This window comes from Pseudopipra pipra, chromosome 3 (genome assembly GCF_036250125.1).
Source record: "Pseudopipra pipra isolate bDixPip1 chromosome 3, bDixPip1.hap1, whole genome shotgun sequence".
Classification (NCBI taxonomy): domain Eukaryota; kingdom Metazoa; phylum Chordata; class Aves; order Passeriformes; family Pipridae; genus Pseudopipra; species Pseudopipra pipra.
Genome location: NC_087551.1, coordinates 29,040,683 through 29,057,308, shown reverse-complemented (window position 1 = coordinate 29,057,308; position 16,626 = coordinate 29,040,683). Strand labels below are relative to the sequence as shown.

The 16,626-nt window shown below is 39.6% G+C and overlaps 1 protein-coding gene across 2 annotated transcripts; it reads left to right on the top strand.

The window, feature by feature from the left end:
- The first annotated feature begins 84 nt into the window (after nucleotides 1-84).
- SLC4A1AP (solute carrier family 4 member 1 adaptor protein) lies at nucleotides 85-16,453 on the top strand. 2 transcript variants are annotated; one of them, XM_064648447.1, is made up of 14 exons: nucleotides 87-656; nucleotides 1,450-1,633; nucleotides 2,337-2,459; nucleotides 3,305-3,365; nucleotides 4,228-4,367; nucleotides 4,504-4,664; nucleotides 5,210-5,279; nucleotides 8,670-8,859; nucleotides 9,696-9,807; nucleotides 10,369-10,612; nucleotides 11,438-11,512; nucleotides 12,538-12,608; nucleotides 14,782-14,854; nucleotides 16,082-16,453. In XM_064648447.1, exons 1-14 carry the CDS (start codon nucleotides 120-122, stop codon nucleotides 16,129-16,131), a joined length of 2,091 nt encoding a protein of 696 aa, XP_064504517.1. In that variant the 5' UTR covers nucleotides 87-119; the 3' UTR covers nucleotides 16,132-16,453. The 2 variants fall into 2 exon arrangements, with proteins under 2 accessions (XP_064504518.1, XP_064504517.1); XM_064648448.1 differs by lacking the exon at nucleotides 12,538-12,608 and having other exon boundaries at nucleotides 85-656; nucleotides 16,082-16,308.
- Nucleotides 16,454-16,626: the final 173 nt, after the last annotated feature.

Below are 16,626 nucleotides of genomic sequence, written 5' to 3'. Positions count from 1 at the left end.
ACGCTGTCCCGGCCCGCGCTGAGGCCGCGACGCGACCCCCAGAGCTGCGCCTACCCCCGGCACTGCAGCGCCGCGGAGCTCGTCCCCGGAGGACTCCATTCGGGTGCGGACCCGGGAACATGGCGGAGGCCGCGGCGACGGAGGCGGCGGCGGAGCCCGCGGAGCCCATCGAGCCCACCGAGCCCACCGCCTTCAAGCGCCCGAGCCGCCCGCTGCCCGCCGCCCCCGGGCCCACCGACCCTGGGCCCAGCCCGCCGGGGCCTCCCCGCCCCGCCGCCGCGCCGCCCGCGCCGCGCTACGAGGAGCCGGCGTGGGGCAGCCGTCCGCCGGCCGGCTCCGGGTACGGGCTAGAGGTGCTGAAGGGCGGCGTGGCGCTGGGCTCGGTGAGGCTGGAGGACGGCAGCTGGTTCCTGGTGGGGCGGCTGCCCGGCTGCGCGCTCTCCCTGGAGCACCCCTCGGTGTCGCGGCACCACGCCGTGCTGCAGTACCGCGGTGCCGGCGCCGACCCCGACGCCGCCGGGTTCTACGTGTACGACCTGGGCAGCACCCACGGCACCTTCCTCAACAAGGCGCGGGTACCGCCCCGCACCTACTGCCGGGTGCGGGTGGGCCACGGGCTGCGCTTCGGCGGCAGCTCCCGCCTCTTCCTCCTACAGGTGCGTCGGGGCTCCGGCTGGGGCGGTCCCGGAGCGGTGTGTCGGGGGTGGTGAAGCCTCGGCTGGATCAGTCTCAGGAATTTACGCGGCTTCTCGGGCCTATCGGTGTAAAAGCCGCTCCTGAGGTGTGAGGAGGTTTGGGAACAGCCTAGTGCTGCCCTAGTGGTTTTACTGGGAGAAGAGTAGCCAGCTGTGGGTATCTTCTGCCGCCTTGGGGCACCGGGCACGGGGCAGCGCCCCTGAGGGCTCGCCGTGAGACCAGGCTGGGCGGCTTCCGCTGATGTGCAGTGAGCGCAAAAGGCATTTCTCTCCAACAACGAGATGTATTAGGAGTGTCTTTCTGACAGTATGATGCCCTAGTAAAGAGCTAACACGTCTTTGTGAACAAGGGGGGCTTTTATTAGTAGGAACTTTGACAGCATTTCACTTGCTCTACATGCACTTCAGAAGGTGTTCATTCGTTAAATTCAGCCATGTAGCACTGACAGGAATTTTTGCCTTTAGCCTTTAAAAGAGTCATATTTGACATCTGACAACATTTGGTTGGCATTGACAATGTAATTTGATATCCGACAAGTACACAATAATGCTTGTTTCCCCCTTTCCCCTTTGAAAACATTATCAAAACTAATATATTTTGGAACGTATGTCATAACATGGTCTAATAATTCCACTTTCTGAAGAACACTGTGATAATTTGTTTCTGTTATAGTGTGTAATCTGCATGTGTGTTGAAAATACTTCAGTTTTTTTCTTTTAAAAAACACCTGCTAAGTTACTATTTGTGATATAGGGACCCAAAGAAGACCAGGAGTCTGAGTCAGAACTAACTGTGACTGAATTGAAGGCATTGCGTAAGCAGCAGCAAGCAAAACTAGAAAAGACAATGTTGGGAGAGGACTCTGATGAGGAAGATGAAAAAGAGGAGAAAAGTGAAAGGAGTCAGAACAGTGATATGAGCTGCTCGTGGGGAATGGGTAAGCGATGATGTATAAATTGATTGATATGCATTAGAAGGTCTTTAAGCCAGTTTTCTGTGAATTTCCAGCTGGCTGCCAGGAGTTACAATCCAGTCAAAGCTCTTGAGTACAAATTAATCCTTTTCCTTTTAAAAAAGAAGGGTATGTGACAAGACAAGCTTATATCTAGTGAGAAGTATGCAAGACCTCCTTTTAAGCAGGAGAAGGTAATTTACCTATGCCTGTAAAAGGCCATGAAACTGAAAGTTTAGTTAATACTCCTATGATGATGTCCACACTTTTGCCTGAGAGGTGGAATTTAGTTGCTTGAGACTTCTATGTGGTATAGCTGTCTTTACCTTTAAACAGAAAGTCCACATCTTAAAGCTAAATAGATTGCTAGATTAATCAGCTTTTTGGAACAAAGTGAGTTGGGTTTTTTTGAATGGAAATGTATAAGCACATAAACCTTTGCAAGTACCAAAACTGCAGGGACACTCATCTGCAAAACTATATCTCATGTTGTAATAACTAATAGCAAAAAAAAGAAGTGGGAGGGTTTTTTTTAGATTGGGTACAGAAATAATATTAAAGTTAAGGGAAGTATTTTTAGGATGATGTAGCTGCTACTTTTTTCAAACTAATGAAAGTTGAAATATACTAGTGCTCTCTTTCTAATGTTTCACCTTTTTTTTGTTTTTGCACTTTGTATGTCTTCTAGGTGAGGATGCTGAGGAGGATGAGGTTGAAGAAAACCCTATTGCTGTTGATTTTCAGGATGTTCAAGATGCTTTCTATATGAAAGATCCTAGGAAGGCCTTACAGGGCTTTTTTGATAGAGAAGGTACCTTTTTTTTTATTTTATTAAATGGGATTTTTTTTTCAATTTAATAAAATTTTACTTTTGTGCTTATTTTGAGGGGGTGGGATTTAAGGTGTGGTCTGGGAGCTCAACTTTTCTGCTAACGGGGCAATTTTGGGTGATGGGGTTTTTTTTGGTCAAGTTTTGGTAGAGGTTTGTAGTGATTTGGTTTGGAGTTTTTTAATCAAGACTTGGCTCACCATTGTATATCTGAGACTTAGGTATTAATTCCTAAGAAGGGAGTTGCACTGAGAACCTTGTATTCCTCTGGAGTGACCCTCAGATCCTACCCATGCTTTGAAGCTGTGCTGAAAAATTGAAACCCATCAAATTTGAAATTGTTCAATTTGGAGATAGCTAAAATTGTGAGATAGAGTTGGAAAGTATAAAAAAACCAGGCAATAATTAAGTAGTCTAAAGTTTCCATGGTTGCTAGTGAAATGTAAAAACTACTCACTTTTTTGCTAAAATGAAAAATCAATCTGATATCTGTGAATTCAGATTGTAAACTGTCATTACTTCAGTGTATTTACTTTAATACATACAGAGACAAGATTGTTTTTAATTTGAACTACATGTTCCTAAACAGACCACTAGAGATTTTTTAGATATGAAAAAGCCTTGATTTTGGGCGGAAAAAAAAATTAGCATAATGCCAACTGAAGATCCCATGGCTTTAAAAAAAAAAAAGTAAGGCAAAATCAGTCCTTTGATATGTAACAAGGGCATTTTATCCCTTTTGTTTAAACATGACATTCTTCTCTGCTGTAGTTTATTCTTGCTTATTTCAATTTTGGTTGCTATATCAACTTTCTTTTCCTTTCTAGGAGAAGAGTTAGAATATGAATATGATGATCGTGGGCACAATAGCTGGCTGTGCAGGATCAAGTATGTATGTCTTCATTCACTTTTGTATATGGAAATTGTTGATTTCATGAACAAAAGCTGAAAGAATTACTTCTCATGTCACATGCAAGCTATAATTAGACCTAACCCCTGATACTGAGGCAGAAGTTCAAGGATCAGTGCCTCATTCAGTGTTTCCTTTCCTTTCTATTCTGACAGCATTTAGTTTTCCTTAGAGATGAAAATCGGGAAAGCAAGAGTCTAGGTTCTTTCAGCTCCCCTTGTTTTGAGAAATATGTGAAATGGAAATACAAGAGAAACAATCTCTTTCAATTCCTAATGGGACAGAGGGGGAAAAAAAACCCAACGTTAATTCTACTGTGTGCCCAATTTCAGTTCTTTTATGGTATAAGGCAGTTCTTGATGGGTTCCTTCTAGAGGCCACTAATGTCATTCTTTTATAAGACAGGAGAAGGTGAGGTGGAAATTAAGTCAACAAGATAAGTCTCGAGTGGATAGGTGCAACACTGCAATGAGCGTGCTGCTTAAAAATCCTTTGCTTCAGCATGGAAAATGCTTGTTACTGGTGTTGCATGGATGCAAGATATTGGTGTTTAAAATGATCCAGGGATTGACACTTAGCCTTTTAACTTCTTGTATTTCCAATGGAATAAATATAGGAAGAATTATTAGTGAAATACAAATTTAATTGCATGCTTTAAGAAATCCATGCTTATGTTTTGATTGGTTCTGTATGAAAATAAAAGTGAAAATATTTAATCTACAGAAAAAGATTAGAATGAAATGGGAAGAACAATGCCAGCATGATAAGTAAAATATCTGAGTAGCATCCCTGAAAAGCTGTTTGTATCTGAGCTGTGCTCTGATCCTTCAAACTGAATAGGTTGCCTGTGGATGATGCAGCAGGGAAGCAGCTGGTGGCAGAGGTTCTCCACTCAGGAAAAAAGAAGGAGGCAATGATACAGTGCGCACTGGAAGCTTGCAGGCTACTTGATGCTCGGGGAGTACTGAGGCAAGAAGCAGGTAAATAACTAGTCAAAGGCTGTGATCATTCTAAAAGCCCTAAATTAGGGATTTGAGATTGGTGTCTTGAATTTGGTTTATTGCTGACTAGTAGGCATATAATTTTGTTTCTTGCCTTCTCCCTTACCTTTCCCAGTATCCCGAAAAAGGAAATCAAAGAACTGGGAGGATGAGGATTTTTATGACAGTGATGATGACACCTTCCTCGATCGAACTGGTGCTGTGGAAAAGAAACGACTGAACAGAATGAGGAAAGCTGGTAAAATAGAAGAAAAACCAGAGACTTATGACTCCTTGGTAAGAAGAATTGTTATGATGTGTCAGGGTTACTCTTCCATGCCTGTATTATGACTAAGAAGGAACCTTAGTGGATCATGGCAGTGGGTGAATGAAATGCCAGAACAGGATACTTTTGAAATGGTTCTAAATCATCAGAAAATAATTGCAAGCTTTCAAGTTTTGCAGGACACATCCCAGAGAAGAACCTTATTCTGCCTCGAAGAACAAGCATCTTGGATTGACAGGCATATAACAACTAAAAATCCTACACAGACAATAGGGGGGGGGGGGGGTAGGGTGGGTTGGAGTGTCACAGTGGTGGTATAACACTGCTGCAGAATTATACATACTTTCGTGTTTCAGAAAGAAAATTGTTTAAACAATATGTCAAAGGAAGGATAAATTTTAAGAGCAATCTAGAGTATAGTTTTTTCAACCCAGGAAGTTCTGGTAAAAGATCAGAAGCAGAAAAATCAAAGTAATTTGGTAGGATATTTGAGTAACTCTTAAAAGAGTATTTTAAGACGATAGAAAAGTCTTCTAAGTGTGTTGTTCTCTCATAGGTCACAAAGCTAAAGGAAGCTGAAAATGAGCTTTCTGAGATAACAGAGAAGCTGAAGGCTTCAGGGAAAGGTAAGGTATGAAGTTTATTTGATTGTAGTGTTCTCCATAAAGAAAAGAGATTAAAATTATCTTACAGATTTCTCACTTCAGTGCTTTCTTTTGTTAGTGTCCACTTCTTACAAAGGGATTGGAAGTTTTGCAGCTCACTGAGTTGGCTGGAGAGAATACTTATGCTCTTCATCCAATGGTTTATGTATTCTGTGTGTATGGTCACTTGCTAATGAAAGCAGCTTCTTCCAAAGCAAGCAGCATCTATGTTAAAGTAGGGTGGCAAGTGTACAAGCTCCTGGATTTTAAGAGGGTGAGTATTATCACTGTTTATCTGCCAGTATTAGTGGAACTGACCCAATTTCCAAAGTAAGGAACAGTGTCTTTTCCACTCCCTTCAAAAGCATTTATAAGGGAAGAAGAAAAAACTGACAGAAAGGGTAATATCTTTTATTTCACTTCTCTCATTGTAGATGCACCTTAAAAAGGAAAGGTGGGAAAAGAGAAATGTAGAGTCAAAGCAGTTGACACTTAACCCATATGTTCAGTGAATTTGCCATCTAATTCAGGTTCTAGGATTATGCCTTTGTGTACAAAGGCACAGCCTTTCCGGGCTAGTGATTCTGTCTGTTAGTGAGTTACATTTAAAAGCATACTACACAAATAACTGCATTTTGCTTTCTGTTACTGATGATGTCTTTTGGAGTAAAAGGAAGGCAGAAAGGAAATGTGTTTAGGCTGGTTCTTCATAAAAAACCTTTTTAACAGAGTTGGCATTAATAAAGGTTGCAGTATTAGTCAGAAGAGTTTCTCTCCAAGGAGCGTAACAGCAGTGTGACAGCTGGGCTGTGTTTTGTGCGTTACATGGCCATGTTTCTTTTTGGTAATTCAGCTCCAAACCAAAACTCATTTGTATCAATGTTTTTGTTGGTGATAGATTATACCGGATCCCTGTTCAAAAAGCAGTACCATTCCACCAAGAATTCTAACTCATGTTGAGTGTATTTGAAGGAACTGTTTTCAGCATGACTGTTTTGATAAGTAGTTAAGATTGACTGACAAGAGGCACTGATGCTTATAATTGTCTGAGACGTGTAATTCCAAGCTTTCATATGTTCTGATGCCTTTGTTTCTGCTGATACTGTTTTTCAACAACTGCTGAGAAACAGTTCTCTCAACTGTTAAATCATATCGTAGTAGAGGCTGGGGGAAGGAAGAGTCAGTTCATTTCTATGCTTCTACTAACACCATATAATGCTGATTTATGTTATCATGTTTTTGTAAGTTGCAGGCTGTTGCACAGCTAGTTTAGGGCCTTGAAAAAAATCGAAGTCTTTGTATTGCAGTACAATATAATTCAGTATTGGATTGGAATTTCATCTGTTAAATTGCAACACCTTTTACCAAGCACTTGGAGAAATAAAGTCTAAAAAAAATCTCAGTATAAGTTCAAAAATTGTTTCCTGGGGTTCTTTGGAACTAATTACTGGCAGACTGACTTGGTATCTCTCATTCACTGATGCACCCTAATGCAGATCAAGTACATAGAGCTCTTCAGTCTCATCTTTGGTTGCCTGTTCAGAAGAAAATAATCGATAAGTTGATGGTGCAGTAAATAGCCCTATAGCTTTTTTTCACTGGGATATGTAGTATAATAGACATGATTGATTCACCTCCTAGTAATGTTAAATTTTACTTCAATAGTGTAGAAAACTGCTGCAACAGATAGCAAATGCTAACTGTGAGCCTGTACTGTTAGTGGAATCAGGCAGAGAATCCGATTTGCAAGAGGGGGTGATCTGGCCCCTGAGGATCACTCACTGACTGAAGCACTTACACTGTTCTGCAGCTAAAGCAGCAAGCTGTGGCTTTAACTGTGGAGCTTTAATTGTTCTGAATTACGTGACTAGTCACTAAATCGTATTTTTGTAATTTGATGTTTAAATTTGATGTTTAAATCAATCATTCTGCTCAGCTCCTGCCTGGTAGAAGTTTCAGACTGATTGTTAGCAGTACTTTTCCATTGTTGCATTTTGTCTTGGTTCAAATAAATAGTTAAGAGGAAAAAGAAGTAATTCTTTTTCAGTATTTCTATCAGAATGTCTTTTATGACATTTTGTCATCATTTATGCTTGTGTGGAGGCGAATGCTACAACCCTTTCTTATCTTTTAGAGCCTCTTAATTCTGTATAATTTTGAACAGTTACTGTTACAGCTTTCATATATTTTCAAATGGTAAACTCTGTTTTCTTTTAGATCAGAAGTATCCTTTTCAATTGAGTCCATTTGTAAGCATGAGTGGTATTAGACTTTCTTCTAAATATCTTAGTCATGTAAAACTGCTCAAATATGTGCTGTTTAGAATAACTTAGACTATTTTATTTGTATGCATTTAAAATTTCAAGTGCTACTTAATTAGCTCAAGCTGAACTGAAAATAACTTACTGATCACATAATTATGCTTGTGCATATATAGAGAAACACTTGTAAGGCAGCAAAGACATACTGGATTTGCCACTTTTCATATAATATTAAAAGATAGAAAACTATCTGTCAAAAGACTTGTTAAGATTCTGGCAAAAACATTTTTCTCTGTTTACTTCCAACTTATTTTTGAACACCATATAAAAACTCAGTGTTCAAGCCCAGGAAAGGAGTTTTTGTGAGTTTTTTGTTTGAAATCTATGTGCTAGAAGTCTGTATTTATCTTTCTTAGTCATTTAGAGATTTAGTTTTATCTCCTGAGTTTTAATTAGTCAAATATGCATAGAATTGTTAATATTTGAAATTAGGTGGACTAGGAAGACTGACATTACTCCTTTTCAAGTACAGAGCAGTGTTTTCTTTTTAGAAAATCCAATCAAAACAAAGGTAGATTTTGTGATGTATGAAATCTACATCTACATTTTGGTAGATGTATGAATTTGGTTTTGTATGCGCTCTTTCAGGGATAGGAGGCAGCATCATGTGTTGATTCATTTTGAGTTTTCCAAATGTTACTGCTTTAATATTCCAGGAAAACCAAAATGGTATTCACCATTCAGTGGTGTAGGTTTCCTTGTAGCTGGGATTATTTTAGTCTGTGACTACAAAAAGAACCCTAAGCCACTTTTTGAGGGAGAGCAGATCTTGGAGGGAGATGAACAGTCTAGAACAGAGACACTTACTCACAGGGAATCATTCCGTTTTAGGAGAGGTTTTGTTATGTAAGTGGATTAAAGTTTACTTTCAGGCTTTTGTTAGGAGAAATGCTTTCATGTTTCCAGGGCTAACAATCACCAATGTTTCAACAGAAACTGTGCAGAAAGGATAGTTGTTTGTATGTGCCTTATTCTCTAAAGGCTGAACCACATGAGTGCAGCTCTCATCTCCCCACCATAACAATATGTATCTTCCCTTTATCTTGCATAGTCCAGTCCCAGCCAGCAGCTCAAGATTCCTTGGATGAATTCATGACTGAAATAAAATCAGGATGCACCTTAGACAGTGTGGCACGAAAAAAACTTCACTTGCGGTCATTTGAACTGAAGAAAGAGCAACAGAGACTGAAAGGGTTAATAAAGCTCGTGAAGCCTGCAGAACTACCTGAGCTGAAGCCCCAGTAAGTCAGCTAAAATATAAACCAAGTATTTTTCCTCGTTGTTATCCATGGGCAATTTTGCAAGCCCAGTAAATGGACAGCTTTCCAAGCACGAAAGCAGGACAGCCTTCCAAACTACCTGGCTCATCTCTTTAAAGAGTCGCTGTGCCTTCATGCTATTGCAGCATCTATGGTTCAGACAGATGCACAAAACTGGAATAAGATGAGCCCAAGCTGGCAGGATGAGGTGGGAAAGGGATTGGAAGCGTAGTGTCAGCTTCTTTAATTTTTTTCCAACCTGCATCCAAAGGAAACTGAAGAATTTTAGATACTATGTACAACATGAAACCCACTTTCACTCTCTGAAATGTGTCTGGAAGTCAAATGTAGTGGCTGTTCAACTACTGCCCAGCAGCACTGCTGCAATTCAAGAGGGTGTCTGCTGGGTTCATCATTTACTAGTGGCAGCTTGATTAGAGATTTAATTACTTAATTAATTCACTTAAATTGAGGCTTGGCCTCCAAATATGATTTTATATATGCATATATATTATATACATATGTGAATATGTATGCAGTTGAACTTGAGGGAGTCTGTGTGATACAGATTTTTTTTTTCTTTGTTTGTTTATTTTTTGCTTCCTGTTAGGACAAGTATCTGAATTTTACAACATGAATGTGGGATGGAGGAGTCATCTCCTGCAGCTTCCTCCTTGGATGCTGCAAGTGGGAGAGAAATAAAAGGATTTTTATATATCCACTTCTAATTTGCAGATTTATTTTTTTTTTGCATTTGTATATAGAAGACTTGTTTGATACTTTGTAAACTGTTTTTCTTTGTATCTAATTTTTATTAGGGGTGGGAGTTACAGTCTGAACACAGAGAACAAACCTAAAAAGATGAACCTGCCTCTCTTCGGTGCGATGAAAGGGGGGAGCAAATTCAAACTGAAAACTGGAAGCCTAGGGGTAAGTTGGACTCAAGTGCTGCGAGTCAGTGGCTGTTTCTCAGATACCTTCTCAGGCTGTGGCGACTGTAGGAGGCAACCACGTCTTCTCACATCCATGGAAACAGCTTGGAGGTGCAACCTGTAGCAGGGAAAGGTCCATGGGTGGCAAGCAGTGGCTGTTGGATATTGTTTGCTGCCAGCAGTTGCCATTCTTTGCCCTTGCCCTGCAGTCACACAACTGTGGACAAAAGGCAGTGGATCAAGTAGAGGCAGTCTGGGGACATCAGGCTGAACCACTGCTATATCTCAGCAGCTGGTCCTTTACTTCCTTTTGTTTTGCTTGATCTTATAGTCAAGATCATATCCAGGACTGATTCAGTTTCCAGTGTCCCTCTTATGAAAAGACTGCACTCCTTGTTTATGGACTGGACATATTTTTTCATATTCCATCTCTACTAATAACTTTCCCTTTAAACCTATTTTTCATCCTGAGAGTGTTTCCTTACCAGCTGTCTCTGACAATAGTATGTGTGCTTTCTCCTGTAATGAGTGACATCTACCTCTATTCTTTGTCTTGCAGAAGTTGCCTGTTAAGCGTCCAGACATCCCTGAAAGCTTGTTAAAAATGAAAGATGATGGACCAGAAGAAGAGGAGGAGGAGGAGGAAGAGGAAGAAATGGAAGAGCAGCAAGAAGGAGATGCAGTAAACAGCAGAGCATCAAAGCTGGAAATGAAAACGACAACAGAGGAAGAAACAGGAAAAGAAACTAATGCTCCTGATAGTTCTCCTTGCAATGACAAGAATCTAGAATCCCCTCAGGATGGTAAACCATTGTTTTTGATTTTTTCCAGTAATGAAGTTGAGTCTGTTACTGCTGATTTTTTCTCCTAATGTTTGAATCACCAGTTCTCCAGTCCATTTCTTTTGCATAATTTTTTTTGCTATGAGTCCAGAGTCTGTGTGGCAGCAGCTAAGTTTCACATGATTCCAGTTGAAACTCTGCTTGGCAGTTGGCATGAAACTTGGCTTTCTTGCATTTTGGTGAAATAGAATAAATCTCCTGGATGCAAAAAAGGTCCTATTTTGATAAGCTCCATTTCCACTAGATTGATTGTCCATATGGAAACTACTACAATGTGTTGTTGGCAGTGGAAGTGACTCAATAAAAAAAAAGTGTCTGTGCAAAGCTTCAGATCCATTTGTAAGGAGGAAAAATAATTTTAAAAGTGGTAATGGAGAGATGTATTCCTGTATCTTTGTATATTCCTCCTTTTCTATATCAGCTTGATTTCCCAAATCTTCGTTCACGAAGCCTAGCCATGATGATATCAGCTTGATGCTTCTGACAGCTCAGTAATGATGTTTCTCAATAAACAATATGTTTGATAACAGAAAGCAAATTCTAACTTTTGGGCTTAATGCTGGACAGGTTGCTCTTGAGAAGTGTTTTAACTGGTCACAGGTTTTTCTTTAATGTATTGCAATGGACTTGGTGGATGAAATAATTTGGAGGCCTTTTGAGAGAAGAGTTCTCCCCAAGACAAGTGTAGCTCAGAGTTCCCTGTTGTACTTTGTCTCGGGGATGTTAGTGCTCTGCTCATGAGTTGCTGCAGAGTGCCCACCTGTCTCTTTCTTTTTTCTTTTACAGGGGTTGATTTTCAGCCCGAGCCAGAGGTACTGAGGAATGAATCTCAGATGGGACCTTCACAAGAGAAATCTCAAGGTGAGCAGTATAATTTAGACTCTTGTATAGGAGCATGTGGGTTTAGAAACTGACTGAAGGGCTTACTGTCTTATGTGGGTCAAAGGAAACTAAGCCTAATGCAGAGCCCTAAGAATCCAGACTTGAAATAAAGGATTGTGTTTTGCTTGGGAAGTGATAACTGAATGGTGGAGACAGGTCACTTCCACTGTATTTCAGTGCTCCTTGCTTTTCATAGTCAATAACTGCTTTGAGATCCTTTGTTTAAAAAAATAGCCTGAGAATAAAAACTGTTTTAATTTAGAAGAATAAGATAATGCTTCTCTTATTCTTTTGCAGTAGCTCTTAATGCTACAGAAGGACAGAACTTTCTTTTATAAAGCATCAAATATTACATAACATTGGGTTATAATCTGTTAATGACCTAGATGACCCTTTTGCATGTACATCCAAAAAGTCAGATCTTCAAAATGAAGACTATTAGGTGTACTGAACATGGAGGAGATCTGTATGACTTTACTATTTTTTCATAACTCTAGACTCCTAAGAATGTTGTCCTGTCCTCATCATCTCACCCGCAGACTTAAAACATAAGTCTCAATATTTCACGGACTAAGTGGTAGAAAACCAAGGAATTCTTATCACCCATGTTACTCTAATGTTTAGGTGAGGGGTTTTTTTTTAAAAAAGCACATTGGTCCCGCACATTTTCTGCTCCTTCCTTTCTAAATTATCACTGCAGTGATTACAGATAGTAAGTGTCTTTCAGAAAATAAACATCTGCCATTAACTAAAGAGTCACACTAAAGAGGACCTTATTAAACTGCATTCAGGTAGCTGACCAACAGAGTGTTTAACATAATTTAAATGTTTGAAAAACACTAAGATGTTCAGCAGTATTATTCTCAAGTATGAACTGTGTTGCAGTGAGCTGTCTTGGATTTCCTTATGGATGTATTAATGTTTATGTGAACTTCCTGTAAACTTATTTCTAGTAGAACTGATCATTTGTGATGTGTCATAAAACAAATCTGCTTTCTTCCCAGTATCCAAGGCAGTAAATAAGGAACCTGAAGAGACATCTGAGAAAGTTAAGAAAACCAATAGCTCAAGGAAGGTCAGTTACCACACCATGACTCCTGCAGGTTAAGACTTTCACGAAATAATGTAGTAGACTTTTTTTTTTACCAAAATAGTAACAAATTGATGGAGTATAACTCAGTTATAGTAGTGCTTTTCTGTTGAATAAGACCCAAATGTAGAACTATACACTGCCATTCGACACAGACTTTGGAGTCTCCAATGAAAAGGTAAAGCACAGCATTTCAGGCATGCTAGAGGCTCCCTGTTTAATCACAAATTTATTTTTTTCACCTTTTCACTTGGCGGTTACTAAGTGCTGCTTCTCCTGTATTCATGAGTGTTGTGGAACATAGGTGCTTTGGAATGTCATTACAAAATTTCCCTTGGAGAGTAGTCTGGGAAACATGTGTTGGCTGACTCAACATGCTGTACTAAAGTTGTAACTAGTCTATATCAAACCTCATTCTTCTCTGTAAGATGTGGGAAAGAGATGAGTCTAAGAGATTATTGTTTGTTGCAACCAAGTTATCACTAAATTTGGGTGGATGTACCAGCCAATGTTTCTCCTATGCATAAAATCTGTATTAAAATGTAAAGTATTTGAGCTTTGCATATTCTGGAATTCAGGCAAGTGTTCCTAGAGCAGGGAAGGATGTTCTCTGGCAGCATGCTCTCAGCCTAATTCTTATTGTGAAGTTCTTCCTTTAGAGTGAACCCTGTTCTTCTGGCTGCAATCAGAGGAGATGACTGTACTTGGTGGGCCATGAGTTCTGACCATTATGACAATTTCTTTGTGGTGACCATCTAATTTTAGCCCTGCAGCACTTACTGAAATAAACTTGACTCCCAGCAGACTGTGTGTGCTAGCTGCTGCTTTGTTAGTCCTGGTTGGAGGACCCAGGGCTTGGGTAGGCACAGTCTTTAGAATTGTCCTTTGTTGCTGGCCTTGCTAAAGATGCTAAAGAAATCAGGAGTGTATTTATACTGTTAAAGGCCAAGTTATACCACTTTTTAAGAATATGGGAGGACAAGGCAGTTTTTCACGCTGAGACAGTCAAGTCAGCATTTCTCATCAGCAGAGAGTTCACTCTAACACTGAGCATTCTCTAGGTGCCAGATGGCTTAGATGTATTCTTTCTCCCATCACAAATCACTTTTTCCACATGCTGTCGTTGCCTTTGGGCTCAGATCTTGCATGGAAAATATCAACCAGAAGTCAGCTTTTTCTTTTTTTCTTTTAATATTTTAATAACTTTGAATCATGTAAAACTGGAAAAACAATTTTCAAGTGATTTTCACAAGCCATATTTAAAAACTGTTCAACCCTGCAGACTAATGTTTTGGAAAACATTAGTCTTCCAAAATAACTGTTTTAGAGGTTACTTTGGGGAAGGAAAGTTTTTGAGGGAATGAAAACTTCAACTGCATGACTTAAGACTGTGTCCTGATAATATGAAGTAATGCAAATCATTGCTGAGTAACTTGGATATATTTTGAGCTCTTAAGTCTTGCATTCTACACTTGCATGACTTTTTTTATATAGCTACTTTCAGTTGTTGAAAACAGAAGTTGTTGAGAAAATGATGCTGATGTTGCAAAACTTAAAAATCTAGGGACAAAGAGACATTGCTGTGTCAACAATTGCATTATAAGTGACCTGTTTTGGTTTGCTTTAAACATTTCAGGATACCAATGAGACCTGAAAAAAAAAATGAGTATTCTTTCTGAAAACTTAAGTTGTCCTTTTGTAACAAATGAACTTTTACATACTCCAGTTTGAAAGTCACCGTAAGCCCAAAGTTTTCAGTGGGATTGTGCATTGAAATCAGGAAAGCACATCTTGAAAATCCTGCTCTAAAGCCTTCCCCTGCATAAAGAAATCCTGTGTCAAACAGCACTGCCAAACATGAAGATGACAAGATAAACTGTCCAGAAGTGAACAGGTTCTTCTTTTGAGGAGGAAATTGGGCTGGATGACCTCCAGAGGTCCTCTCTAACCAGTATTTCTATTAGTCTGTGACTCTACTGGGAATAAACTGGATTTATTTGAGGGTTTGATCTTTCTTCTCTGTTATTGTTTTTATCCCTAACTCTTGTGGAAATAACCCTTACCTTTCAGTATTTGTCTCTGAATTAGTGAGGATTTAGTGGCTGTGACACATTGGTGGAGGGGCGCAGCACCCTAAAAATCTTTTCCCTTTTTGCAGGTTCAACAACCTTTTTTTTCCTCACAGTACCCAGATGATGACCCAGACTACTGCATATGGATTCCTCCTGCAGGTATCAACCATTTCCTTACCAATTTTAGTCTTATAACTCAGGAATCTACCTAGTACATAGTCAGGGCGTCCTTGTTAAGTCTTCGAGAAAAAGTTCGTTCAGGAATACTTTACTCAGAACCTGATGTTTTCTGGCATGTTGTGCTCCATGTTTGTTCTGTGACCATGCAGGAATTGCAGTGAAATACAGACCATATCTGTAGTAGCTTCATCTCAATGGACAGATACACCTAAAGTTTGTTTTTCAGTTTTGTAACACCTGAGAGTGCTAACTCCATTCACACATGGTGGTATGATAATCTAGTTGAAAGACATACTCAAGCCTTCACTAGGGATAAATGCTCCAGCAATGTTAGTATTCTCAGTTTTCATAAAAGTCAGTGAAATCCAAAAGTCTTCTTTGCAGGTTATTGCAAAAATAGTTGGAATGCAATCATTGGGTCAGGTTTTTGGAGAGAAGTCTTGGTAATGTTCTGGTGAAGGCACTGAATAATGGATGCATGCATCCAACATATGTTAAAGTTGAATGATTTTTTTTTACTTTGGTTCCAGGGTGTTTTTAGCTTAATGAGGTTATTCTTAAACAGTGTAATGAATTTTCAGTCTCTCAAAAATAAAAAATTCATTTTCATGCTTTGAGATTTTTGTAGTAAGTTCAAAGCTGAGTCTTCACTTGGTAGATTCATTACTATAATTTTTGTAAGGCTGTTGCAGGCTTATAATATAGGCAGGCTCCAGAGGGAATAAGAAAAATGAGAATAAATTTCACTGAAGAAAGCTATAATCTGGTGAATGACCCTTCAATGAAAAGACTGCATGTCTCTGGCGTACGAATCCACTGGAACAAAATACTGGATTCAGTAACTTGGAGGTCTGTCTGGGATAGCCAAGCAAACTGTGTCCGTAAGAGGGAGCTCCGTTTTCCCGCTCTGCCTACTAGTAGTAGAACTTACCTTGTAAGATGCCATATTGAGGACACCAAAAAACCCCAACAAACCAGCCACAAAAACAGGGATACATGATGTAATCTTAACACTATTAGTAAGGTTAAAATGAATTACAAGTATAAATCAAAAGGCACATTGAATTGCAAAATGCAGTCTGACTTTTTTACCTCTTTGTGCTTGCATGGCTGGTGCTACCTAGAGGCTATTTCGTACTTGGATACACATTTCTCTTAGGTAAGAGGGGAAAAGGAATAATGCACCTCTTCCTCTTTGTCCATTAGGTCAAAGCGGTGATGGCAAGACTCATCTCAATGAAAAATACGGCTATTAAGCTTCAAGTGCGCCAGAGGACGTCTGAGGTTTGAAAGACTACTTTGGATTCTTTCACTACATGTGAAGTGAGGGATAAGAGAGTTGGTTTTTCAGATGCAGTTTCAAATTCAAGGACATCAGCAGCTGCTCTGGCTCAGCTCTCCCCGTGTGTCCTTTGTTTGTCTTTCAGATACTTTCTTAAAGAAAAAGCCCACACATTGTTCTACTTCTTTTTCCACTTTTTAGCCTTGTATTTTTTATTTGGTTTGAAACTGTAGGATCATTTTTTCTTTTGTAAATAAAAGTATACAAAAAATATTAAAAGAATACACCTTAGTGTACTTACAGGCTTGATAAAATTTATTCATGTTGGTTTTATGCAATTAAAATAAGAAACACTACTGATTTGCTTCTGCGGTTGCTGTTTGAAAATACTGTCATGGTAAACACAACCTAAAACTTGAGGGTTCTTTTACTTTCCTTTCCTATTGTTTTCACTTCTCCCTCATGCAGT